Source organism: Danio rerio, chromosome 3 (assembly GCF_052040795.2).
Source record: "Danio rerio strain M-AB ecotype USA chromosome 3, GRCz13ab, whole genome shotgun sequence".
In the NCBI taxonomy this organism is placed as follows: domain Eukaryota; kingdom Metazoa; phylum Chordata; class Actinopteri; order Cypriniformes; family Danionidae; genus Danio; species Danio rerio.
In genome coordinates this window covers 64,536,927-64,563,464 of record NC_141023.1, presented here as the reverse complement: position 1 = coordinate 64,563,464, position 26,538 = coordinate 64,536,927, and the positions used below count along the sequence as shown (strand labels likewise).

General features: G+C 39.4%; 1 protein-coding gene across 6 annotated transcripts; it reads left to right on the top strand.

Annotated features, from left to right (window-relative positions):
• The first annotated feature begins 40 nt into the window (after positions 1–40).
• LOC110439307 (NACHT, LRR and PYD domains-containing protein 3-like) lies at positions 41–25,152 on the top strand. Of its 6 annotated transcripts, none has more exons than XR_015479434.1 (14): positions 41–142; positions 1,335–1,527; positions 4,021–4,125; positions 4,529–4,651; positions 5,580–5,702; positions 6,106–6,228; positions 8,512–10,398; positions 16,042–16,215; positions 17,433–17,606; positions 20,337–20,510; positions 20,739–20,862; positions 21,805–21,966; positions 23,867–23,913; positions 24,064–24,803. XR_015479434.1 is itself a non-coding variant. In NM_001445152.1 (14 exons), exons 2-14 carry the CDS (start codon positions 1,379–1,381, stop codon positions 24,588–24,590), a joined length of 3,945 nt encoding a protein of 1,314 aa, NP_001432081.1. In that variant the 5' UTR covers positions 41–142; positions 1,335–1,378; the 3' UTR covers positions 24,591–25,152. The 6 variants fall into 6 exon arrangements, 2 of the variants coding, with proteins under 2 accessions (NP_001432081.1, XP_087098179.1); XR_015479432.1 differs by having other exon boundaries at positions 4,018–4,125; NM_001445152.1 differs by having other exon boundaries at positions 4,018–4,125; positions 20,689–20,862; positions 24,064–25,152.
• The last annotated feature ends 1,386 nt before the right edge of the window (positions 25,153–26,538 follow it).

The window sequence follows — 26,538 nt, the reverse complement described above, 5'->3', positions numbered from 1 at the left end:
AGCGAGCACGCACTGCCAGGTGAAACGTCATAACGTCATCAGCATTTTTTGCGGAAGAACTTATAGGCTACCTGTTTTTCACAGAGCGAAACCGAAAGCAGTCGTGTCGAGTGAACCGACGCCATTTCGGGATTCTAAAGATGTAAGAACAAAACAAAATCCTTTACATGTTACAGTAAGTTCGTTGTAAAGTTTCATAGCTTGAATATCATACAGACTAACTCTGATTTTTCACGTTACTGAAAATTGCCGGTAATGTTACAACTTCTCTTTCCGGAAAATAGCCAGAACGAATTTACCGGTATTTTCAAAAAGGACCTGTTCACACATACAACATTTTCCGGAAAGGTCTGTATGTGTGAAAGGGGCTATTGACTCTGTGAACAATGTACTTTGAATTAGGTAAAGTTGGTTTTATATTCACACATTCATTCACTTGTGACATGCTCCATTTATTGTTTACCATGGTACTTTGAATATTGGGTCTGAAATCACATGCAAGTATGACTTGAAAACATTAGCACTATTTATTTGACTGTAAACAATGTTGTTCTTTGATAATCATTGACTGCTTGTATGATTTCACCATTCAGGAGTTGCAAAAAAAAAAAAAAAAAAAAGTGAAATTATATTATTAGGGAAAAAGTCTGAATGTGTGACTATAAAACTAACTTTACCTCAATGTACTTTGATAGTCATTGGCCACTAATAATTTCTCTCTTTAGATTGTGTTGTTGAGAAAGTCTGAATAGGCAAATATAAAACCAACTTTACCTCTAGTCTATATTATAAGCAATGTTTACGGATTTCCATATATGCCTAACGTTATATGTAAAACTTACAGCATATACAGAGATAGTGTTTGTACAGTTTTTTTTGTTCTGTCTGTGACCCGAGTTCTGAGATGCTGAAACACTACAGTTTTAAATGGTGCACACATGTAAATTAAAACACACACCACATCAGACATACTTATGGCATATATTATATTATAATTTATATCTCAAATACTCCGCCAGAGATGGGTTGCGGATGGAAGGGAATCCGCTGTGTAAAAATGTGCTAGATAAGTTGGCGGTTCATTCCGCTGTGGCAACCCCGGATAAATAAAGTGACTAAGCCGACAAGAAATTGAATAAATCTCAAATATCGCAGCCTAAAGTATTGCAGTCTTATTTTGTGGCAAAGTATTTATAAATAATAAAAAAATAATATTTGTATTTAAAATCTTGAAGTGCTAAAGAAATTAGCACGTCATGTATGTTACAAAAAAAGTCTTAGTATTACAAATATTAAAGGGTGTATAATTCATGTATTTTTCTTTCCAAAAACAGGCTTAAAATCAAATCTCAAATGTGTCAGGAGGAAAATAAATGAAATGAGTGCATTTGAGGAGAGAGAGCAGAAAGCCTCTGTTGAGACTCAGAGAGCAGCATCTCCATTATCTAGCTGTGTGTCTTTGAAGAGTAACCAGTCCATCGGCGTCCGTCCTGATCTCAGTGATGGACCTGTGAACTCTGAGTCTGTGTGAGTATCATGTAGTAAATGGGTTTGACTAACCACTTGTAGAAAACACACACTTTCATCTCTCGGACACTTTAAGTAACACTTGCACCAATTTTTGCACATTTGCACCATGCAGTATTTTACAATCACTCCTTATCTAAAACAAACAAACAAACAAACAAACAAACAAACAAACGTGCATTTACAAAGGGTGCTTCACACTGGTGAGTGAGATTGACAAACCACCTGTAGAAACAATCTTCTCTCTATTAAAAAAATAAATTCAAAAAAACCCTCTCCCCTTCTTCCTCTAGCATTTAATTCTCCGAGCACTAACATTTTGTGTGTTTGTGCGCCTCTTCTTGTTACATTGCTGAATGTATAAAATGGATAGTTCAACTAAAAATAGAAATTCTGTCATTGTTTATTCATCCTCAGTTTGTTCCATACATTTCTTTGCTCTGCTAAACACATTCTTTATTGTAAAAAATGTAATTGACCAAACAGATCATGCCCTCCATTTAATGAGGGAAGCTTATGCTCAGCTGATCACATCTCTGTTTCCATCCACGACACATTTTGGATTATCACCTTAAAGTGAACCTAGTTTATGCCTTTTCAAGGTCTTTTGTGCCTCCAGTACGTGTCTGTAGTTTCTGTAAGTTTCAAATACACCCATCAGCTCAAAACACCCATCCGATTAATTATTATACCTTTCGGAATATTGAACATTTCTGCTCTGAACACAGTGTAGCTGATTTTGTTGTCTGTGCCTTTCATGCTAGTTCCCTCTGCCCACCGTTCCCACATGCCTTTCAAAGTGTGTCTCAATCTCCAGCTGTGTCAGATAAACAGTACAGTGACAGACATGAAGGTAGCAGATCCCACATAAAGCTCGTGAGAAATACTACAGTAAGAACTTTCCCAATGATTATTTGATGTATTTGTTGTGGAGTTAATTCAAGCCTTTCTGCAACTCTGAGTCACACAAAATGTATTTACAAAGCTCACTCACAGTGTGTGCATTTAACTTTTTTTTTAGCAAGAATAAAAGCAGTTTTTAATTTTTTTAAAAAACCATTTTTGGGACAAAATTATTATCCCCTTTAAGCTAGCTTTTCTTTTGTTAGTCTACAGAACAAACAATCATTATAGAACTTGCCTAATTATCCAACCTGCCTAGTTATCCTAATTAACCTAATTAAGCCTTCAAATGTCACTTTAAGCTGTATAGAAGTGTCATAAAAATATGAAGTAAAATATTATTTACTGTCATCATGGCAAAGATAAAATAAATCAGTTATTAGAAATGAGTTATTAAAACTATTATGATTAGAAATGTGCTGAAACAATCTTCCTTCCTTTAAACAGACATTGGGGAAAAAATGAACAAGGGCGCTAATAATTCGGGGGGGCTAATAATTCTGACTTCAACTGTATACCTTTACACTGCTCTGTATTTCACCAGAAAAAGAAGACGCTGCGTGTTAAATACGAGTAAACTTTAAAAAGTCACATGTACCTACAAATATTACTCTGGAAGACTGGGAATTAATTAAATATAGTCTTGCAGGCACTCCACTCAACACAATCACAGTGCACACGCTAGCAGAGCATTAAAGCATTGTACGCACAGCGCATGTGCAGAAGCAGCATTTGCCTTTCACATCAGCGGCATCTGCAGCGTGCACCTGAATCACAGCTGTTGCACAGTATATGTAAAAACAACAACAACACTTTTTAACTTTACCCGTGCAATGATTCAGTGGATTTTAATCTTTGAGCTGTTGCACACACAATACAGACGTATGGATACAAGATTTTATTTAACATAAATTTTTCTCAGTGTAGAAATGATTGCATGTAAGGTTGCGTGATAAAACGGTATCGGTATTTATTGATGGTACACCATTTTCAATATTGATTAAAAAAAAGTTTGTTATTAACAGGTATGATTTTATTAAAAAGTGGCTGGCAGAGCATGCGCAAATAAGCTTAGAGCAGGGATGTCCAAACTCTGTCCTGGAGGGCCGGTGTCCTTCAGATTTTAGCTCCAACTTGCCTCAACACACCTGCAAGGATGTTTCTAGAAAGCCTAGTAAGAGCTTGCTTAGCTAGCCCAGGTGTGTCTGATTGGGGTTGGAACTAACCTCTGCAGGACACCGGCCCTCCAGGACCGAGTTTAGACATGCCTGGCTTAGGTACACTGAAAGTTTGTTATTTCCAATAGAGGCACGTGACTTTTTCAGACGCACCAAGTTGAAAACCTTTCAGAATGACGTGAGCGCACTGCGATTCTCGTGACTAGAACTAACAAATCAGCTTCTCACTTTGGTAAATACACATAAGTAAAATTACCTCAGACAAACACAGAGCACCCAAACACTGCAGTGCTTTTTACTTTTCTCCTTAAATAAAACTTGTATCCGAGCTGCAGCAATGGTTTGTCTGTTTGTGTGTTTTTATATACCAATGTAACTGATTTATTTATTTTTTATTCTGTATCTTCAGTAGAAATGGACACAGATCTCCATTATCTAGCTGTGTGTCTTTGAAGAGTAACCAGTCCATTGGTGTCCGTCCTGATCTCAGTGATGGAGCTGTGAACTCTGACTCCGTGTGAGTGTCATGTATAGCTATCTGCTGTTGTGAAACTTGACATGATGTGACGTTTATTTAAAATGTTTGTAAGTAAATTTCTGTAAAGTGTAAAATGTACCTTAAAGACCTATTTGGACCTTGTTTAATGGTGATTAATTGTCACAGGATGGTAACAGGTGACACGTGAAATGTATATATGTATATACTTAGCTGGAGCTTGGCATCAAAATGGCTGAAAGCCATGTGTTTTACCTTTAAACTTAAATATATAACTAATCATGGGTAAATGAAAACAAAATTAAGTATCTAAAATTATGTATTTATTTAAGCAAGACTTGTAAAATAATTCTCTTTACATTTCTGTTGATAAATTATAATTTAATGGAAGATACATTACCAATTGTGAAACTTTTTTTCTCAGTAAATCCAGCAAGAAGAGAAAGAAAGCGGAATCTTTATTATCTAGCTGTGTGTCTTTGAAGAGTGACCAGTCCATTGGTGTCCGTCCTGATCTCAGTGATGGAGCTGTGAACTCTGACTCTGTGTGAGTATCATGCATCACTATATGCTGTTGTGAAACTTGACATGATGTGACATTTATGAAAATGTTTGTGAGTAAATTTCTGTAAAGTGTAAAATGTATCTTAAAGACCTATTTGTACCTTGTTTGATGGTGATTAATTGTCACAGTATGGTGACAGGTGACATGTGAAAAGTATATACAGTGGAAGTAAGAATTATTAGCCCACCTGAATTATTAGACCCCTTGTTTATTTTTTCCCTCATTTCTGTTAAATGGAGATCAGATTTTTTAAACACATTTCTAAACATAATAGTTTTAATAACTCATCTCTAATAACTGATTTATTTTATCTTTGTCATGATGACAGTAAATAATATTTTACTAGATATTTTCAAGACACTTCTATACAGCTTAAAGTGACATTGAAAGGCTTAACTAGGTTAATTAGGTTAACTAGGCAGGTTGGATAATTAGGCAAGTTATTACATAACAGTGGTTTGTTTTGTAAACAGTCAAGATAAAAATGTAGCTTAAAGGGGCTAATAATTTTGTCCCTAAAATGGTGTTGCAAAAATTAAAAAAACTGCTTTTGTTCTAGCCGAAATAAAACAAGTAAGACTTTCTCCAGAAGAAAAAATATTGTCAGATATAACGTGAAAATTTCCTTGCTCTGTTAAACATCATTTGGGAAATATTTAAAAAGAAGAAAAAAATTCAAAGGCGGCTAATAATTCTGACTGGTGCTTGGTATCAAAATGGCTGAAAGCCATGTGTTTTACCTTTAAAATTAAATATATAACTAATCATGGGTAAATGAAAACAAAATGAAGTATCTAAAATTATGTATTTATTTAAGCAAGACTTGTAAAATAATTCTCTTTACATTTCTGTTGATAAATTATAATTTAATGGAGAATACATTACCAATTGTGAAACTTTTTTTTCTCAGTAAATCCAGCAAGAAGAGAAAGAAAGCGGAATCTTTATTATCTAGCTGTGTGTCTTTGAAGAGTGACCAGTCCATTGGTGTCCGTCCTGATCTCAGTGATGGACCTGTGAACTCTGAGTCTGTGTGAGTATCATGCATCACTATATGCTGTTGTGAAACTTGACATGATGTGACATTTATGAAAATGTTTGTGAGTAAATTTCTGTAAAGTGTAAAATGTATCTTGAAAACCTATTTGGACCTTGTTTAATGGTGATTAATTGTCACAGGATGGTGACATGTGACACGTTAAATGTATATATGTATATACTTAGCTGGTGCTTCGCATCAAAATGGCTGAAAGCCATGTGTTTTACCTTTAAACTTAAATATATAACTAATCATGGGTAAATGAAAACAAAATGAAGTATCTAAAATTATGATTTATTTAAGCTACACTTGTAAAATAATTCTCTTTACATTTATGTTGATAAATTATAATTTAATGGAAGATACATTACCAATTGCAAAACTTTTTTTTTCTCAGTAAATCCAGCAAGAAGAGAAAGAAAGCGGAATCTTTGTTATCTAGCTGTGTGTCTTTGAAGAGTAACAAGTCCATTGGTATCCGTCCTGATCTCAGTGATGGACCTGTGAACTCTGACTCTGTGTGAGTATCATGTTTAACTCCATATTTCAGTCCCCAAAATTTCAGTCGCCTAGAATACAACAATGTGGAGTTGGACATTTAACAAAAATAATATAATTAATTAAACAAGAATATACAAAAATCTGTGCTGGTCAGTGATTTAAAAATTTGTATTACAACCAGGGGCAATTCACTTTAAAACAAATAATGTACATTTTACAGTAGTATTCTTTTTACATATTAACAAGTTAGTGAGTCTTCAAGAACCATCTGTTGATCAAAAGGGATATACAAATGTATGTATGCAGTGAATATGTACAATTTGAGATTAGTTGGTGTAATAAAGTTCAATGAATATGTAAAGTTTCTATTTTTATTTTATTATGAGTGGGGCAAAAGAGTAAGTGGAGTAAGTAAGATTTCGAAAGGGAAATCAGTCTGCTGGTTTTTGTCCTGGGGAGCCTGAAGTGCTTGCCGGAAGGCAGGAAAAGAAAACAGAGCAGGGTGAAAGGAATCTGTTAGAATAATGCATGCTCGTCGCAGACAGTGTTTCTTCTGGATGTCCTAATGGCCGAAAGTGGAGTCCCTGTGATTTGTTGTGCTGTTTTCACCACCCACTGCAGTGCCTTACATTTAGCAACAGAGCAGCTTCCATACCAGACTGTGACGCATTTGGTCAGGATGTTCTCTATTGTGCAGCAATAGAAGTTCACCAAGACGGCTGAGGACAGATGGTTCTACTTAAGTTTCCTTATGAAAAAGAGGCATTGGTGAGCTTTTTTGACCAGGCTGGAGGTGTTGGTGGTTCATGACAGGTCCTGTGAGATGTGGGTCCCCAGGAACTTGAAGGATGAGACGGGCTCAACGGCCATCCCATCTATGTGACTGGGATCATGTGAGCCTGTTCGTCTCTTTCTGAAGTCCACAATGAGCTCTTTGGTCCTGGTAGTTTTAAGGAGTAGATGAGTGGCCAGATGCTGTATCTCCTCCCTGTAGGCAGTCTGATCATTGTTGCTAATTAGACCAATCACCAGGGCCGGCGCTTCCATAGAGGCGACCTAGGCGGCCGCCTAGGCCGGCAGAATAGAGAGGGCGGCGTCCCCGAAACTACCCTCGCCACCCGCGCCCTCATCCGCGTCTAGGGTGGCAGAGTAGAGAGAGCGGCGTCCCTGAAACTACCCTCGCCACCCGCGCCCACAATTATATCCGTGTCTAGGGTGGCAGAATATAGACAGCGGCGTCCCCGAAGCTACCCTCGCCACCCACGCCTATGTTATATCCGCGTCTAGGGCAGCAGAATAGAGAGGGCGGCGTCCCCGAAACTACCCTCGCCACCCGCGCCCTCATCCGCGTCTAGGGTGACAGAGTAGAGAGAGCGGCGTCCCCGAAACTATCCTCGCCACCCGCGCCCACAATTATATCCGTTTCTAGGGTGGCAGAATATAGACAGCGGCGTCCCCGAAGCTACCCTCGCCACCCACGCCTATGTTATATCCGCGTCTAGGGCGGCAGAATAGAGAGGGCGGCGTCCCCTAAACTACCCTCGCCACCCACGCCTCAGTTATAGCCACGTCTAGGGCGGCAGGATAGACCCACCCCCCGGTTTCACTTTAGGTTTGAGGGCAGCGTGACCGTTCTTTGCCTAGAGCGGCAGTTCAGCTTGCTCCGGCCATGCCAATCACTGTGGTGTCATCTGCAAATTTGATGATGGTGTTGGATCCATTCATGGGCCTGCAGTCGTGAGTAAAAAAGGGAGTAGAGGAAGGGGCTCAGCACACAGCCCTGTGGTCCACCAGTGTTGAGTGTGACCTGTGTCTATAAAATTTCTGAACAGAGAATCATCTGGGTTCATTTTGACTAAAACCCACGGTACTGCCATGTACTTTGTTACTACTACCTGGGAATAAAGCTTTTTTCTTTTTCTTCAAGACATCCTCCTCATTTTTTCTTACAGCAGGGAATTCTTGATTTATCCACCTTATTAAGTGGTCATTTGCTAACTCGCAGACAAGCTATTCGCAAAATAAAGTGTACAAATGAACAAGAAGAGAGTCATTTTCTATTAAATTGTGCAGAAATTAGATAAACATTCTCTTTGTTTACATGTGTGTGCAGTTATGTGAGTAATTTAAATGTATAAATACACTGTTTGATCAATATTATGAACCTCCCCTTTCAGGCAGATTTGGTAAGACTCAGTCAATTGTCACAGAGTTGCTATGGTTATTACTAATGTTTATAATTTGTGTCCTTGTTCTTCCTGTGTCTTTAAACAGATCAAATTGTGTCTTATGTGTCCTACAGATCCTCCTCCTATCAAAAACACACCAGTCATTATAAAACAGAGGCATACATACAGATTGAGTCTCAACAACCAGTGAATGATGATCTTCAGAGAGTGAAAGAGCAGCACAAGTTCATCATGAAGAACAAGTACGAGAGCTTATTTGAGGGAGTGAAACTCCAGCAGAATCAAACCCTCCTGAACAGCATTTACACACAGCTGTACATCATAGAGGGAGAGAGTGAAGGAGTGAATGAAGAACATGAGGTGCTGCAGATGGAGAAGAGATACAAGACTCTCCAAGACACTCCAATCAACTGCAATGACATCTTTAACCCTTCAGCTGAAGCAGGAGATGAGGAGAAGAGCAGAGAGGAGAAAGAGCAGATCAAGACCGTTCTCACTAAAGGCATCGCTGGAATTGGAAAAACCGTCTCTGTGCAGAAGTTCATTCTGGACTGGGCCGAGGGAAAAGCCAATCAGGATGTAGATTTCATCTTTGTGCTTCCATTTCGAGAGCTGAACTTGATTAAAGATCATCAGTACAGTCTTCACACACTTCTGCTGGACTTTCATCCTGAACTTCAGCATCTGGACTCACAGATTTATGAGGAGTGTAAAGTCGTGTTCATCTTTGATGGTCTGGATGAAAGCAGAATCACACTGATGTTTTCAGACTGTCAGAAAGTTTCTGATGTGACTGAAGCTTCATCAGTGAGTGTGTTGATGTCAAACCTCATGAAAGGAGATCTGCTTCCCTCCGCTCTCATCTGGATCACCACCAGACCAGCAGCGGCCAATCAGATCCCCTCAAAACACATCAGCCTCGTGACGGAGATTCAGGGCTTCAATGACCCTCAGAAGGAGGAATATTTCAGGAAGAGAATCAGAGATGAAGATCAAGCCAGCAGAATCATCTCCCACATCAGAAGAGCAAGAAGCCTCCACATCATGTGCCACATACCCGTCTTCTGCTGGATCTCAGCCACTGTGCTTCAAACCATCCTGAAAGAAGATCTGAGAGCAGAAATCCCTCAAACTCTGACTGAGATGTACATCCACTTCCTGCTGATTCAGACACACATGAGGAAGCAGAAGTATGAAGAGAGAGATCCAGAGAAACTCCTGCAGTCCAACAGAGACGTGATTGTGAAACTTGCTGAACTGGCTTTCAATCAGCTGATGAAGGGCAATGTGATGTTCTACGAGGAGGACCTGATTGAGAGCGGGATAGACGTCGCTGACGCCTCAGTGTATTCTGGGATCTGCACTGAGATCTTCAGAGAGGAATCTGTGATTTATCAGAGGAAGGTTTACAGCTTTGTTCATCTGAGCTTTCAGGAGTGTTTTGCAGCACTGTATGTGTTTTACTGCTATTTACACAAGAAAACTGAGGTGATGAAGATGTTCCTGACAGGGAAACACAGAACTCAGAGTGAGAGTGTTTCTCTGGATGTGTTTCTGAAGGGAGCAATGAATAAAGCCTTAAAGAGTAAAACTGGACACCTGGATCTTTTTCTGCGATTTCTTCATGGTATCTTACTGGAGTCCAATCAGAGACTCTTACAGGATCTGCTGAAACACACAGAGAACGACCCAGAGATCATCAAGACAATAATCCAAAATCTCAAACGAGGTCAAAAAAACATCAGTCCTGAAAGATGGATGAATCTCTCACACTGCTTGATTGAAATGAAGGATAATTCTTTTGTTGAAAAAGTGCAATTGTTGTTAAATTCTGAAAAACAAAGTAAATGTCTTTCTCTTGCACAATGCTCAACTTTGGCAAACCTGATCCTGATGTCAGAAGAGGTATTGGATGTGCTAGACATTAAAAAGTACAACATGAAATCAAGCGAAGGCCGATTGAGACTACTGCCTGCTGTGAGGAACTGCAGAAGAGCTCTGTAAGTACAAATATTAACATGCACAGAAAAATCACTAGTGTAAAAATTAATGGCAGACCATCAGTCAATCTTCAACCAGAGGCCGAGAGCATAGATCTGATTTTGGGAAAGCCTGTTGTGAGCTGCTGTAGTGGCGGCTCCGATTCTGAAGGAATGGCTGGAGAATAAATCGGGGGAATGCCTGATAAGCGTAGTATTTCTTTGAGGTGTTACTGGGCGATTAGAATCATTGGTAAAGAGTGGGGAGAAAGGATTAGGGTCTTGGGATGTCCTAAGCTGTAGTAATGCTAGGAGGGTTTGGAAGGGGTGGGTGGGAGATGGTAGGTTGAAAATGTAAATAGAGTGGCCTTTGCGAATTTGGTCTGTTTTACTCTGTTTGACGAAGAATGAAATGGTTTCTTCATCAAGCAAAGTCAAATCAGAGATGGTAGGGTGGATGGTGGGGTTGAACTTGCATGTGGTTGTGATTTCTGAACATCTGAGGAAGCCAAAAAAAGGCTAGGGTAAACATAGCGTTGAGGGTGCGAGCTGTATTGATAGGTTGGTAAAGTTTGCGTAGTGTGTGGATGCATTTGGTGAGGATGCTGAGTGTGATGGGTAGTCTAGGATCGGGGGAGGGGGGTTTTCTGGATGCCTTTAATTAGGAGAGTGGTTTGTGAATTATATATGGCATCGGAGGAGGATTCATGAATTAATTTATGGAAGTATTGAATCCCGCTTCGGTAACTTCTGATGGTGCTGGATTTTATGTTTTTGGAGATATAGAGGTGGGATATGAAAGAGGTGATGGAGAGGAGGGAAAAGTCAAGAAAAATTGCTTTGTATGCTGTATGGAAGTGATTAATATGTGAGATATGACTGGGGGGTTCTGGGGGCTATGTTGGAGGTTTTGTAGAGGGTGATCTAAGGCAATATCATTTCCAAATAGGGAGGGACAAGTGTTGGATGGAGGTCCGCTCCTGGAGCCAACAGTTGACATTTTTGAGAGGATCTGGTTCCCCTTCGAATGGGGAACTTTAATGCTATAAGTGGATTTAATCCACGTATGGGGATTTTGTTCAAAAAGCCAATTGTCTGAAAGAGTATGTAAACGTATCCCCCAGCTCCGCGGCCGGACCGACTAGATGGGTGCTATGTAGAGGACAAGAGGGCCAACCCTTCAAAGCCTCTCATCCCCTTCTTCCCGGAGGTGCACAGTAGGCTCATGCAGCCCTGAATGGCACCTTTATCTGCCTGTGCTGCGTGTCACTCCACCCTTACCACTTTAACGGTGGAGCAGCCGGGGGGTATAAAACGATTCCTCAGGTCGAGTGCACCATTGCGGTCAATTTTTGTCCGCATGGCGCCTCTTCTTGGCGGGGTCCACCTCGTCTCCCGTCCAAAGAGTATAGGTTATCCGCCTCCCTTGGAGCCAGAGCTTACAAGTCTGAGCCAGGCTGCTTCCACCTTGCAAACTTTGGCCACCTACCAGTGCTACCAAGTGCAGGCGCTGGCCCAGCTGCATGAGGGTGGGATGACGCAAGCTTGCTTCAGGAGCTCTGCACCGCAAATGACTATGCTCTTCAGGCCACTAAGTCTGCTGCGTGTGTGTTGGGGAGGATGATGTCCACATTAGTAACTGCCCTGTTACTGCGCTGTGTAGCTGTGTAGCCCAGCTTGGAACGACCCCTCGTTCCCACAGGTCACAATGCCTCTAGGACAGGCGTTCAGTCATGTTGTTGTTTCAACAGATGTTTCCAGCACGGGCTGGGGGCTGTGTGTTGCGGGCATGCAGCTGCGAGCCCGTGGAAAGGAACCCAGTTGCATTGGCATATCAATCGCTCTGGCTAGAGCTCCCTCCACGAGGCGCGCCTACGCCCTGAAGTGGAGTCTATTCACTGAATGGTGCGTCTCTCACAGAGAAGACCCCCAAAATTGCCAGATCAGCGTTGTGCTTTCTTTTCTCCAAGAGAAGCTGGAGAGCAGGCTGTCGCCCTCCACACTCAAGGTTTACATGGCTGGCATCTCCGCTCATCCTGACGCCGTAGCTGGCAGCACCGTGGGAAGGCATAACCTCATCATCCGGTTCCTCAGAGGTGCTAGGTTAATTAATCCACCCCGCCCCCTTTTATACCCTCTTGGGATCTCGCCCTTGTTCTCACGAGCCTGCGTTCAGATCTATTCGAACCACATGACTCAGTATCTTTAAGATTTCTGTCCCTGAAGACAGCTCTGCCGGTCACGTTGTTATAGATTAAGAGGTTCGGGGACCTGGAGGCATTTTCGGTCAGTGGCTCGTGCTTGGAATTCGGGCTGGCTTACTCTCAGGTACTCTGGAATATGTGCCCAAGGTTTCTACCACACTGTTTAAAGACCAGGTAGTAAGTTTACCAGAGCCAGGGTGAGCCGTGTCCCCCAGGAGTGCGTGTGCACTCCACTCTGAGCATCGCATCCTCTTGGTTGCGTGCAAGCGGCACCTCTCTAACAGACATCTGTAAAGCTGCGGGCTGGGCGACACCTAATACATTTGCAAAAGTTTTACAATCTGCGAGTGGAGCCAGTTTCCTCAAGGGTATTAGGTAACCCTTGGTGATTGAGGAAACAACTCGGTTAAGGTGTTGTAGCACGCTTGCTGCGCCATTCTCTCGAACACGGAGATACATACTTTTACTCTGTCAGTAAAGTTTCCCACTTAGGTGAGCCATGCAGATTCCTCCAAGGCTCCCAGCACTGACTTAGTGGAGGAGTCATTCGCTGGCATATTACGTTGTAGATCTGCCCTCTGGTCAGCCCGCATTTGGGTATAGGTGCCCGCTATGCGTAATCCCCACTAGGCAATTCCATATGCTTATTCAGCCACAGTGCAGTCCCCCCTCACAGGCGGACCCGTGTCTTCCCTCTTCGCTAACCATCTTATTATATGCATACTCCCCCTTCTCAGGGCTAGTCTATACATTCTGTCATCATATCACCCCATTTGGGTAGCAGGTGACCTCCGCAGCATCCTCCCAATCGGGACTGCATGCTTTCCCAACGTACTTTCCCAACATATTTTTCCTAGAAATTATCTAGACGCTTGTGGCTCCTGAAAAATATATCTAAATTTGTAAATCTTCTTTGAAGTGGGATAAGTAAGGGCCAAGGATCACGTTGGAAGGCCGCGCAGGAGCCGCGCATGATGCAGGAGCGCTCATGCTATGCCCGGCTATCCTCTCATCGGAGGTGAACGTAAGGTGCAGTCATTATGGCGTTTTCCAGACATTTTCCTTTATGTGGATTAAATCCTCTTATAGCATTGAAGTTCACCATCCGAATGGGAACGCTCTGGTTACTGAAGTAACCCTCGTTCCCAGAGGAGGGGAAAGGAAATGCTATATTGCATCGCCATAATAATTGTTCCTTAGCTTGAGGTATCAGTCTCTTTAGCTTAAAAAGGTTTCCTCATCTTGCTTTCACCGTGCTTTTATGCTAAATTGATTGCAACAAGCATCAGGTGCGCAAGCTGATGCTGCCAATTCATTTAGCATTTTATTGGCCCGTTTACATACTCTTTCAGACGATTGGCTTTCTGAACAAAATCCTCATACATGGATTAAATCAACTTATAACATTTCCGTTTCTCTCCTCGGGGTTACTTTAGTAACCAGAGTGTTTCTTGCTGCATGGAAGACTTGGGGTGGTTTTAGTGCCAGAGCGTTATTTGGTGGAGGAAGGGGCATGGCTGAAAAAAGGGTGAATAAGGGGCATGAGGCAGAAACTGGTGTGGGAGTGGGTACGTGCTGGGTGGGGTTTGTGTTGGTGAGTACGTGGGGCGGGGGAGTGAGGAAGAGGGCAAGAAGGAATGATGAATAAGTTGGGAGTTTGCAGGTTGAAAAGGGATGGAACATGAAGCGGAGGGTTGGAGAGGAAAGGAAAGAGATTGAGGTTGGGAGAGAGCGGGAGGAATAGTGTTCGAAGGAAGGAAGTGGATAGCTGAAGTAGAGGGGAGATTAGGGCTGTTTGAAGAAATAGGAGAGGTAGGGTAGGGTTGAGGAAGATCAACCCCATTACTTCAGTATTGATTCATGCTGCCTGACTGCCTGTGGTTTCAACTAAGTCCAGTGCTGACATAATGGCTCTCACCTCTGCTCATGTTAAGATCGTAAGATCGGTGCGGTGTTTCACATTGCAGGTATTTATCCTCCACACATGTTAAGAGATGGAGTTGATCGACTTGATACGGGAATATGTCTTGACATAACCACACAGACTTTCACACAGAAGTGACTTAGTAAAGTGTGAAGTCATTTATCATTTTAATCGAGCAGCGCGAGCGAGTGGAGCACAGCGCATCAAAAAAACAGTATTAACAAAAGAAAAAGACATAACTGAAGACACTTAAATGCTTGTATTTATTGTATTTGCAGCAGCTCTGTGATGCTCATACAAAACTTTATGCATTAGGTTAAATTAGTCTCCGTGTTCAGTCAGTTACAACCATGGGTGAAACCCAGACAGGCAGTCAGGCAGCGTAACAGACAGAGGACCAAAGCGCATCAAATGATAGGTAATTAAAAGGAGAAAAAGAACAATAGAATAAATATATATTTACTTTTATATTAGCCACACATCTAATGCATGTATTTGCAGCAGTTACACGTCCACAACTTCACTACAACTACAGTCTCTTTTACTTCCATTGTTTCTGTTCAGCGGAGGAAACTCGACCAACCCCATGACCCCACAGCGACATTCCAAGATGGCTGTGCTGTATGTCTAAAATCTGTTGTAAAACATGTTGTTTTCTGCTAAATGGTTACATTAATTGAGTTTGTTCAATATATTTTCATTAAAGTGGATTTTCAATGTACAAACTGTACCTTCAAACAACATGAGCATTCATAGCAAATAAACAAATATAAATATCCTGCTCGCTTATAGCAAGTTTTTTCTTACACCCCCATGATTGGTGACGCACTCAACAGAAAGGGCTGCGATTGGCTCTAACCCACTGGCGCTCTTTACAGTTGAGTGACACTGATAAACGCCAGCGGCAATCACAGCTGATCCATGATAGACACTGTGAAGAAAACACTGCAGACAAGTGCTCGTGTCTGTATTCAGAAGTATCGCTGTAACAGCCGAGAGGCAAGACCAGGAAAAGTCAGGCCAGCAAGTCAAAAGAGCCACAGTGAGAGAGAGAGAGAGAGAGAGAGAGATAGAGATAGAGAGAGAAAGAGAGAGAAATGGAGTTTACTTCTCTCAATCACAGTGAAATAGGGGCTTCTGCTGTAAGTGTCAGAAAAAGACAGTCCAGCAAACACACACGCAGTGAAAGTTTTTAAGTATTTGGAGCATTGTAAATACTCGCACTTACCTCCCTCGCCATAGTAAGCTACGGCGACATAGCGCATATAAGATAAATGACGTCACTACACAATAACCGGTTATGATTATAACTGAACCGATACCGAATTGTCTGTGTCTGCATCGCGGTGCACCAAAGTAACAATTAATTTTGACACCACTAGAGACTACAAACATTTAGAATAAGCAATTCATATTTTCACATGCTATGTGTAAACAACTCACACAGCTTTATACATATACGAAAATGTCTTTGAATGCTTAGCTTGTCACATCATTTTATCAACATGCCTTTAACCAAAGTTCTACCTTTTTCAGATTGTCAGAATGTAATCTTGCAAATCAGCACTTTGAAGTTGTGTCTTCTGCTCTACAATCATCAAACTGCCCCCTGAGAGAGCTGGACCTGAGTCACAATGAGCTGCAGGATTCAGGAGTGAAGCTGATCTGTGCTGGACTGAAGAGTCCAAACTGTCAACTCAACATACTGAGGTTTGACTTTTTTTTCCTTTATCTATAAAATTTGGTAACCTAATTTATAAATGTTTCATAAGAATTGTTGAATAGGATTTCGGGGGAATTTTTAAAGATTTTGAGGATTGACTCTATAACTAAACAAATAACATTTCCAGTTCTTGATTGAATTGTTGACTCTGCTGCAAATATAAATATCTGAGATGAAATATACTAATGAAAACATTTAGTAATTTAAGCACAGTTGCAAGATTTTAAAGTTGCAGTAGGTGATCTGCCTAAATGCTAACCAGTTAGCATGATGTTTCAATTACAGTCCCTTCTATTATGTCCTAGACTGGGTTCATACATTTCATAATTTATATGCACTGGTTCAGCAAGAATCTGGAGGCATTACTTGCATTTGTTGCATCTTGTAGGGATTCCCACTGTGGTATCCTTTGCGGAGCTAGGCTCCCACATGGGATGTCCAGTGGTCCGTTTATCACTAGAGTAACATCTTGGGAAGCCAGTAAAATGGATCCTTAAATTTCAATTTATATCAAGTTTAAGTACAGGTTTTAGGTTTCACAGCACTACTTAACTAACAAGGAACTGTTGACAGAAAGATACTAAGTAAAAAAAATAATTAAAGTAGAAAGATATTGGAGTGTCAGATGTTTTCTAGTCTGGACCCATCTTAACCTGGAAGAGTTTATTTGATTCTGAGTATCTTTTATAAATTGTGTTTAGTTTTAAACCCAACTTATTGCTCCAGTCTCAGTACAGCTCAGTACAGTTACTGTTCTTGGTTCAGAGTGTGATTATCTTTGTCCCATTCCTGTAAATTGAATCCTGTTGACTTTTAGTCACACAATCTTCAACTTTTCTGCTTTTAACATGGTACATTTAGCTATGAATGTTATAATCTGAATGAAATTAATTTTATGAATGTTGAAAGGATCTTTATAGCCTTGACTTGTAGATTTGGATTTTATTTTATTTTATTTTATTTTTTTATTAAATTGCTTCTGGTCATGAGTGTCGGTTGAGTTGTTGATGCTTTGCTAAGCTCCTAAATGCTAAACAAGTACAACTCTTAACGTACTTTATCTTAAGACCAGATGGTAATGAGAGTACATAACAATTAAATATTATCTTCTTATCAGAAACCTGAGACAATGAATACAGCACTCTCAGATGCTATTGTATATCTATAGGGTGAGCTTGTAATTAATTATTTCCAATATGTTTAGATTGTCAGGCTGTAATCTCACTGATCAGTGCTGTGAAACTGTGGCTTCATCTCTACAATTATCCAACTGCCCTCTGAGAGAGCTGGACCTGAGTCACAATGATCTTCAGGGTTCAAGAGTGAAGCTGATCTGTGCTGGACTGAAGAGCCCAAACTGTCAACTCAACACACTGAGGTTTGAGAATTTTCTTCTACCTTTATTTGCCTTTAATACAATTAACATTTTTATTCCAGCTGAAAAAGCTCTGACGAAAGTTTGGTGTGAATTTATTTTCAATACCACAAATTATTTTAATAGCAGCAAAAGTGTAATACTTAGTTTATTAAATTCAGAATAAAGTGCAGTTAATTCTGCTAAGGCAACGCCTTTCCTAATAAAGTAAGAAATTTGAGGTAGGTGAATGAGTGATGCTTGACACGTTATAGGTCAATTAAAAATAAAAATAACTATTGCTACTAATAATCTGTCAGGCTTCTGAATATTATTTACATTGTCTGCGTTCAGCCAAACTGATTTACTGTAGTAAAAATGTGGATGATCTACATGACGGAGTTTTAAATCACCGTTGTTCCTACCAGGCAACCAATGAATATGATTTACCTGACATATAAAAGAGTTGTGTGGGCGTCATGGTGGCAAAGTGGGTAGCTCGATCACCTCACAGCAAGATGCCATTTCTGTATGGAGTTTGCATGTTTTCCCCATGTTGCTGTTGGATTCCTCCAGGTGCTCTGGTTTCTCCAACAGTTCAAACACATGCACTTTAGATGAATTGAATACACTAAATTGGCCGTAATTTATGTGTGTGAAAAAGTGTGTATGGGTGTTTCCCAGTGTTGGGTTGCGGCTGGAAGGGCATCCACTGCGTAAAACATGTGCTGGATAAGTTGACAATTCAATCTGCTGTGGAGACCCCTTAATAAATAAAGGGATTTACCAGAAAAAAAATGAATGAATAAAAGAGTTGTGTTCTGTTTTTTTTTTTGTTTTCTTTTTTTTCAGGTTGCATTCTTAGGTGCTCAGTCTGTCCACATGTAATAACATGTTTTAAAGGGATTGTATTAACAGATGTAAAAACTCAAATAACCAACATAGGAGAATTGCATTGGTTAGGTTATGAGTTTTAATGAATTTTGAATTTATTATTAATTGTCTAGCTCTATTCAGTAATATGCCTACTTGCCAACCCTCAACATGAAATGTAATAATAAAATAGCATACAAAACTATACAATGATGTGGTAATGGAAGTTGCAGTTTCTCTCTATCTGTATTCTAAACTACCTTATCTCTGTTTTCTGATGCTAATCTGAGTTCTGATATTGTAACGCCGGGGAGTAACACCACAACAGAAGGTAGGATCCAATATGCAGGTTTATTCACAGTCAGGCAAGCAGTGGTCAATATGGGAGCAAACAGGTGTGTGAAGACAATCCAGAAACGTAGTCAATTTAACAAGCAAGAGGTCAAAAGGCAGGCAGCAGACAAGGATAACTAAATAAACAAGGCTAGGTTCAAAACACAGGAAAACAAGACAAGGAAACCACGTTGTAATGCTACTTTACAGTGAACAAGACTCAGCAACGTATGTGGAAAAGAGGGGTTTAAATTGTCCAAATAATCATTGTGTGGGTGGTTACAGCTGTGAGAGTTCAGTCTATGACAAGGTTCAGGTGGTGAATGCAATCAAGTTAGGTGAATGAGCGTGGGTGTCAGGGAGAAGTGCATGTATGAAAATGTAGTCCAGGAAAAGTGTAGTTCTAAGTGTGTGTGTGTTTACCAGCGACATCTGGTGGTTGTTCGCTGGTGAACATGACAGATATTAATCATGCAGAATGTTTACAAATACAAGCGCAGCCGTTTAAAGCTCATTTGTGGTGAATGATGTCAGAATTTACCGGTATTTTGGAATGGATGTGTGAATGCTCTTTTCCGGAAAATTTCCGTATCGTCCTCCCCTGTGTGAACAGCACTTTTTTGAATATACCGGTAAAGTCGTTCCGGAAATTTTCCAGATATTTACCGGTATCACTGTGTGAAAGGGGCTTGTATTGTTAGTGCAAAACACATTCAAATGTAAGCAACAGGCTGCAACTTTTTGAACAAGGAAAGAAACAAAAAGTTTAATATTATTATTTTTGAACTAAAAACAATAGAAACAATATTTTAGAACTAAAACCTCTATCACCTTTCCCAATACAGAAGTACACACTCTGCTTTATTTTGTCTGGGGGAAATCTATCAGTTTTCAATATCACAATGCCTTTGTATCTATCTCGATGTTCCCAAGCAACTGATGGTCATAAACGTTTTACAGATGTGATGTTGTATTGCAGGGAAAGTGAAACAGAATTAACATTACTGGTAAACTGTGTTATACAGTATAAATCTGATAATCTGACATAACTCACACTGGCTAATGAACACAAATGTACAGCACACACACAAATCAAATTGTTTTCATGTACTTAGTATTTTGTTACTAAATTAATATTTAATTTTTATATGTTTTTAATTAAGTGGCTTGTAATTAACCAACATTGGTTATTTTAGTCAAAGTGTAAAAACTAAATTTCAATTGTAAAATATTTAATTAATTATCAAATCACTCACGGCAGCCCTTTCCAGTTGTAACTGAAAATGCACAGTAAACGTCCATATGTTCATTTGGCTCCTCTGTTTTTTTTAATATTTAATGGTCAATTGTATTGAATACGGTAACAGATCAAATGAAATGGTGATTCTTCAATGTTTACTATACATGTGTTGCTATTATTACTTCTGGCAAAATGTATAAACATATATTTATATCAAATTCATGGAACAATGCATACAGTTCTCCCAAACATCATAGTCTGTCTATGCACCACGTTTGCAATGAATTCTTTCTCATGACTTTCTTTAGACTGGCAAAATGCAACCTCACTGATGAGTGCTGTGAAACTGTGGCTTCATCTCTACAATCATTAAACTGTGTCCTGAGAGAGCTGGACCTAAACAGCAATTCTCTGCAGGATTCAGGAGTGAAGCTGATTTTTACCGCAATAAAGAGTGAGAACTGCCAGCTCAACACACTGAGGTTTGACATGTTTCTTCTACCTTTAACTGGTTACTCAAGTTAATGAAAGTTTAGTGGCCGTGGCAAAGCTTTTACATGCCCAAACATTTATGTTTGTTTGTTTTTTTTTATTTTTTTTATCTCAAATGTTGTTTATCTAAATAGTTTATAATGAATTATTTTTCAATATCCTGTTTAGAATGTCAGACTGTAATCTCACTGATCAGTGCTGTGAAACTGTGGCTTCAGCTCTACAATCATCAAACTGCCCCCTGAGTGAGCTGGACCTGAGTAATAATGAGCTGCAGGATTCAGGAGTGAAGCTGATCTGTGCTGGATTAAAGAGCCCAAACTGTCAACTCAATATACTGAGGTATTTCATGTCCTTTATTAATTGCCACTGTATTGTGTGTATCTGTTAGACCCAATCCCAATTCTACCCCTTACCTCTTCCCCTTACCCCTGGCCCTCTTTTCACTTGAAAGGGTAGGAGTGTCCCAATTCTCTTTAGCATAATGGCATAGAACTAAGTGGAAGGGCTAGACACCCCTTGAAACTGATATTTTTCAGCACCACACTCAAAACCAGAGGGGATATAAAGATTTCCCAGAATACACCATCTACAACGGTAGTAGCTGCACCTGGAAGAAGGGAGATCCACAAATTATTATTTTTTTCTCATTATTATGAATTTTTACAACAAACAAGCATATGTTTTGATACATTCATAAAGGCATTCGTGTTTTCTCGCCATGCTTTTTGAAAAGAAAACAGTAAAATAAGAAAATTTAAACAATTTGGCTATCTATAGTCCTCAATAATAACTCTTGTATAGCAGTCCCACAACATACTATTACTCAATGACACTTGAATAACCTTTTAGAAAAGTCTAGTGGCTGGGAATGAGATTTTTAGTGTCTGGTATATGTAGATGAAGACTTGAAGGGAAAGGGGATTGGAATTTTGGGACTTCCTTAAACATATAAAGGCTAGGAATGTTTGGAAGGGATGTGTGAGGGAGGAGGGATTATAAATGTAAATGAAATGTCCTTTGCGTGATTGATCTGTTTTGCTTTGTTTGATAAGGAAAGTATTTTTTTTCATTATTCAGATTTTTTTAGCCCTCAGATTGCAGGTCACCAGATATTGTTGTATTCTCAGACAGTACACACAAATTAAAAGCTAAATAATTTAGCTTTCATGTGACATACATCTCAGTTTCTAAAACTGGACACTTTTGACTGATTTTGTGATCTAAACAAGATCTTATATTTAAAATAAAACACACTAACATGAGCTCTTACTGTTGCTGTAGATTATCTTACTGTTTGGTGTCAGAGGAAGGTTGTGCAGCTCTGGCTTCAGCTCTGAGCTCAAACCCGTCACACCTGAGAGAGCTGGATCTGAGCTACAATCACCCAGGAGAAGCAGGACTCAAACTGCTCTCTGATCAGCTCAAACACCTCCACAAACTCAAGTAAGTTAAACAGAAACGATCATCCTGTGATCTTCATATTGGCTAACACTTTATATGAAAATGGTGTCATTAAAACTGTCATTAAAACTTTATAACCATGACGTATAACATATGATGAATATGAATCACGTTACAAAATCCATCATAACCTGTCAAGGTCTTTGAAACATTTTACAATATGTTCCATTAGTAGTGGACACTTGGGTAATGTAATCGATAAGTGGAAATTATTCAACACATCTAATGAATAGAATGGTCTTTTTGCACAGCTAGAGTTGTTCAAGCATAAAACGAGATGAAAGAAAGTTTAAATGCAAGCACAGTCAGGTGCAGTAGGCGAGAGCAGAAACTTTTTGTTAAATGGTTGTGATTTGCTTTGTTTATTAGTCATTCGATGATCTCAGCATTACGTTCAGAGCATTAACAAAAGCACCTTCATGCTGCGTTCACACCAGACGCTGATGAAGTGTCAAGCACGAGTGATTTACATGTTGTCAGTGCAAAGATGCGAATAGACATCCTGCAGCACGGTAAGCGCGAAAGAGGCGGCGAGAGTGACGCGATTTGTGCGACTGAAGCGGCTCGTGTTGAGATTTTAGCACGATTGACACACTTATCACGCGAATTGCTCGAGTTGGAAAATCTGAAGCAGGGTGCACCTCTTAATGTATCTAGTGGACTCACACATGGTGTCAAATAAATATTTGCTGTTTTTCAGCCTTTATAAAGCAAATAATCACAGCTATTCTCTAAATAAAATCCATGTTAGCCATTTAGCTACAACGCTACAGTCACCGGGCAGACAGAAACCCTACCCATCACACGAATCCACATGTAACATGAAATTGAACCGCGAATGAAGCAAGGAAACTCCAAATGTTCACGCGTCTGTTTATCTGCAAATAGCGAGATTTATCCACATGTGCCACATCTGGTGTGAGCACAGCATTACTCTTTTCAACCAGTATTATGTCTGAATTACAGACAAATTGTCATTGTACAAGTACTGGGAAAACTGTTTGGTTCAGATATGTATATATATAAAAAAATAAATAAAAGTTTATGGTAAATATTAAAATCACAGTTTAAAAGAGCTAAAAAAAAAAAAAAAGCTATTTAAATTTGATGATCCTAAACAAGTTTGTAGCAATGACATTGTTAGGCCAACAGATGGCGACAACCAACCATCAAAAATGTTTCAGTGAATAGTTATTCAAAAACTATTCAATTACAAAGCATTAAGATTTTAGGAGTAAGTTATTAAATCAATAAATGAAAATGAGATTTGAATATTTAAATGTTTTTGTTTAGAAGATTATAATGTTAGATGTAGGCATGTTTCAGCAACAGTAGCAAAGGCTGAGTCCTCCGAGGATGAAATCCCAAAACTGCACCAGGACAGATTAGTCATTTACACAGGTTGTTTCTCCGCATCTGATCTACTGTGATGCATTCATAACAAAGTCAAGTCATCTTTTGTGCATTTTCCTTGGTTGAGGTGTCTTGCTGTCGAAGAGTGGATGACACCCAACACCAATTCTGTCACTTTAATCCATGAATATGACATTAATAATATAGATTTGTTTACAGGTTTTTGATCAGATTGATATGATATAATTGTTAGCGTGAACAGTTGATATACTGTAAATGTGTCATAAACTAAACATCTTTTAATTTAGGGTGGAAATCTAAGCATTTGAATGATAAAACTCACTCTCTCTCTTATAGTCAAGATCAGTCGCCTGAGATACAAGGAGACAAATACTAGCTTACACACACACAGGCACAAATGCGCACACACACTAAAAACGAACACACTGAAGCTTCTCATCTTATGGAGAGACGAACTTCTGTTTCTTCAATAGATCAGTAAAGTGTGTGTGTTTTTTTTTTTTTCTAGTGTGGATCATGGAGGAGAATTCAGGACTGTATCAACACTACACAAATGTAAGTCTCTCTCTCTCTCTCTCTCTCTCTCTCTCTCTCTCTCTCACTCTCACACACACACACACACACACACACACACACACACACACTTCTGTAGAGTTTACAGTTTAGTTCTTGTAAATGTTGTAATGTGTGTGTTCTTGTGTTCAGACGCCTGTGAACTCACACTGGATCCAAACACAGCACACACACGCCTCGCTCTGTCTGAGGAGAACAGAAAGGCGACGCGTGTGAAGGAGAGTCAGTCTTATCCTCGTCATCCAGACAGATTTGATAAGTTTCATCAGGTTATGAGTAAAGAGAGTCTGACTGGACGCTGTTACTGGGAGACTCAATGGAGCGGATATGCTGAAATATCAGTTTGTTATAAAGGAATCAAGAGGAAAGGACGGAGTGACTGTCGGTTTGGATGTAATGATCAGTCCTGGAGACTTGATTGCTCTGATCACTCATTCTCTGTCTGTCACAATAATGAACTCACACACATCTCAGCTCGTCCAGACTCCAGCAGGACAGTAGGAGTGTTTGTGGACGAGTCGAGCGGCTCTCTGTCCTTCTACAGTGTCTCTGATAAACTCACACACTTACACACATTCAACACCACATTCACCGACACACTCCACGCTGGATTTAGACTTGGTTATAAATCTTCAGTGTCTCTGTGTCGCATTAAATAACACACACAAACACATTTATTTTCTTGTGTTTTCTGTGATCTGTGTATTAAACACTGCTGCTTGTGACAAATTCACTTCCTGTTTCCTGTTTTTACACTGCATTTCCTGTTTTAATTGTTAGAGAGAAATGTCTGAACTCTTAATGATTACTATTGGGAAAATACTTGAAATCATTTTAGTAATAAATATTTTGAAGTTGACACGTCAAAATCATACATGACTGGAATTATTTGTTATTATCATTATTATTAGTAGTAATATTGTATTTTTTTCACAACATATTATATATATATATTCAGCAGTACACACACACACACACACACACACACACGCACACACGCACACACACACATACACACACACACACACACACACACACAAATAGAAAAATAAGAGGAAGTTTGACAATTCTCAGATTATTTAGATTATTAATATACGGCTGTCGACCAACATTATATCTGATAGTTGATGTGATTATTCAGTTTTATTATTATTTCATGTTAAAGACTTTTATGTTTATGTTCATGCACTCAACACCGTATTAAAGTCTGTTCAGAAAACTGTCTTGTCATCATTTGCTGTCATTTCATTTCTAAATGTGTTTTCAGTGTCTGAAAGATCATTTTCCCTCTTTTTTTTTAATGATTTTTACTTCATTATAGGAGAGTTGATCAAGGTGACTCAGTTGTTAGCACTGTCACCTCACAGCAAGAAGGTCACTGGTTCGAGCCTCGGCTGGGTCAGTTGGCATTTCGTGTGGAGTTTGCTTGTTGCACTTTGTGGTTCTCAATTCTGGTCCTCGGGCCCCCCTGTCATGCACATTTTGTATGTCTCTCTCTTGTTTTTTTTGTGACACCCAAGGATCAGTTCACAAACATCTCTGTTAAAGAGGTAATTATCTGGGGCCTCATGTATTAATGCTACGTACACACAAAAACTTTTGTATACGCCAGGTTTCACGCTCTCATTTGGATTTACTAATGGAAATTATGTTAAATTGTACACTACAAAGTATCACACCAACACGTGAAAAACATTGCTATGTGTTTATAACTGATAAAATGTGTGTGTGTGTGTGTATATATGTACATTTATATGTGTATTTATATATATACTCACATACAATGCAATTACACATACTTTGGATGAGAGAGAGCTTTGTGCTGTGTGTGTGTCACTTGCTTGGTGCTTGTGTGTGTGTGTTTGTATTATAGGCTGTCTGGACTATAGCTGGGTGGTTTTGGTTTTGTTCTCCCCACCGTCTGTTAGTGGGAATGGGCGTGGCGGGCAGCAACAACAAATGCTGAATATAATCTGGGGTCCGTTCTTCGTACGTGGATTACTCAGTTAGCTGGATTTGGATATTGACGATTTGACACGATCCAGGATCGTGTTTGTTCTTCAAAGCTGATCCGAGAGTTGTTGTCATAACAACAGTTCTGCTAGCTCAAATTCATATAATAAGGTTTAATTTATTTAAACATTATTAGATCGGTTCAGTTCAAGCAAAGATAATAGAGAAAGTATGTTCTGAATTCTGATATTTTCTTACAGTAGTAGTTATATACACTTGGGAAAATGGTACATATTTTTTTTAACTATATATATAAAGTTATAGTCATTAATAAAATAAATTAAGTTATACATATTAATAAAACGTATGCAATCTGCACCCTCGAAATGAAAGTACAAAGACTGCCACCTGGTGGTGCAAAGAGAAAACGTATTGATATGAACTTTTTAGATCGCTATAGTACAAATTGTGTATAATAGAAATGCACAATATATAAAAAGACTTTTTTATAGCAATAATACATTTATGCAGTCATAAACATGTTTTGATAGTTAATATGTCAGTGATTTAATGCTTCACAAAAGTTGCAGACGCCTTTACCAATATGAAAATGCTTTTGTAAACAACCAGTTATTCTTTACACCGATTAAAAAA

Excerpts from the sequence above, each read along its gene's own strand:
- LOC110439307 (NM_001445152.1), top strand. The coding sequence starts at position 1,379 with ATGAGTGCATTTGAGGAGAGAGAGCAGAAAGCCTCTGTTGAGACTCAG. Across the intron at positions 5,703-6,105 it reads CCTGTGAACTCTGAGTCTGT|TAAATCCAGCAAGAAGAGAA; the intron begins GTGAGTATCATG and ends TTTTTTTCTCAG. Across the intron at positions 10,399-16,041 it reads AGGAACTGCAGAAGAGCTCT|ATTGTCAGAATGTAATCTTG; the intron begins GTAAGTACAAAT and ends TACCTTTTTCAG.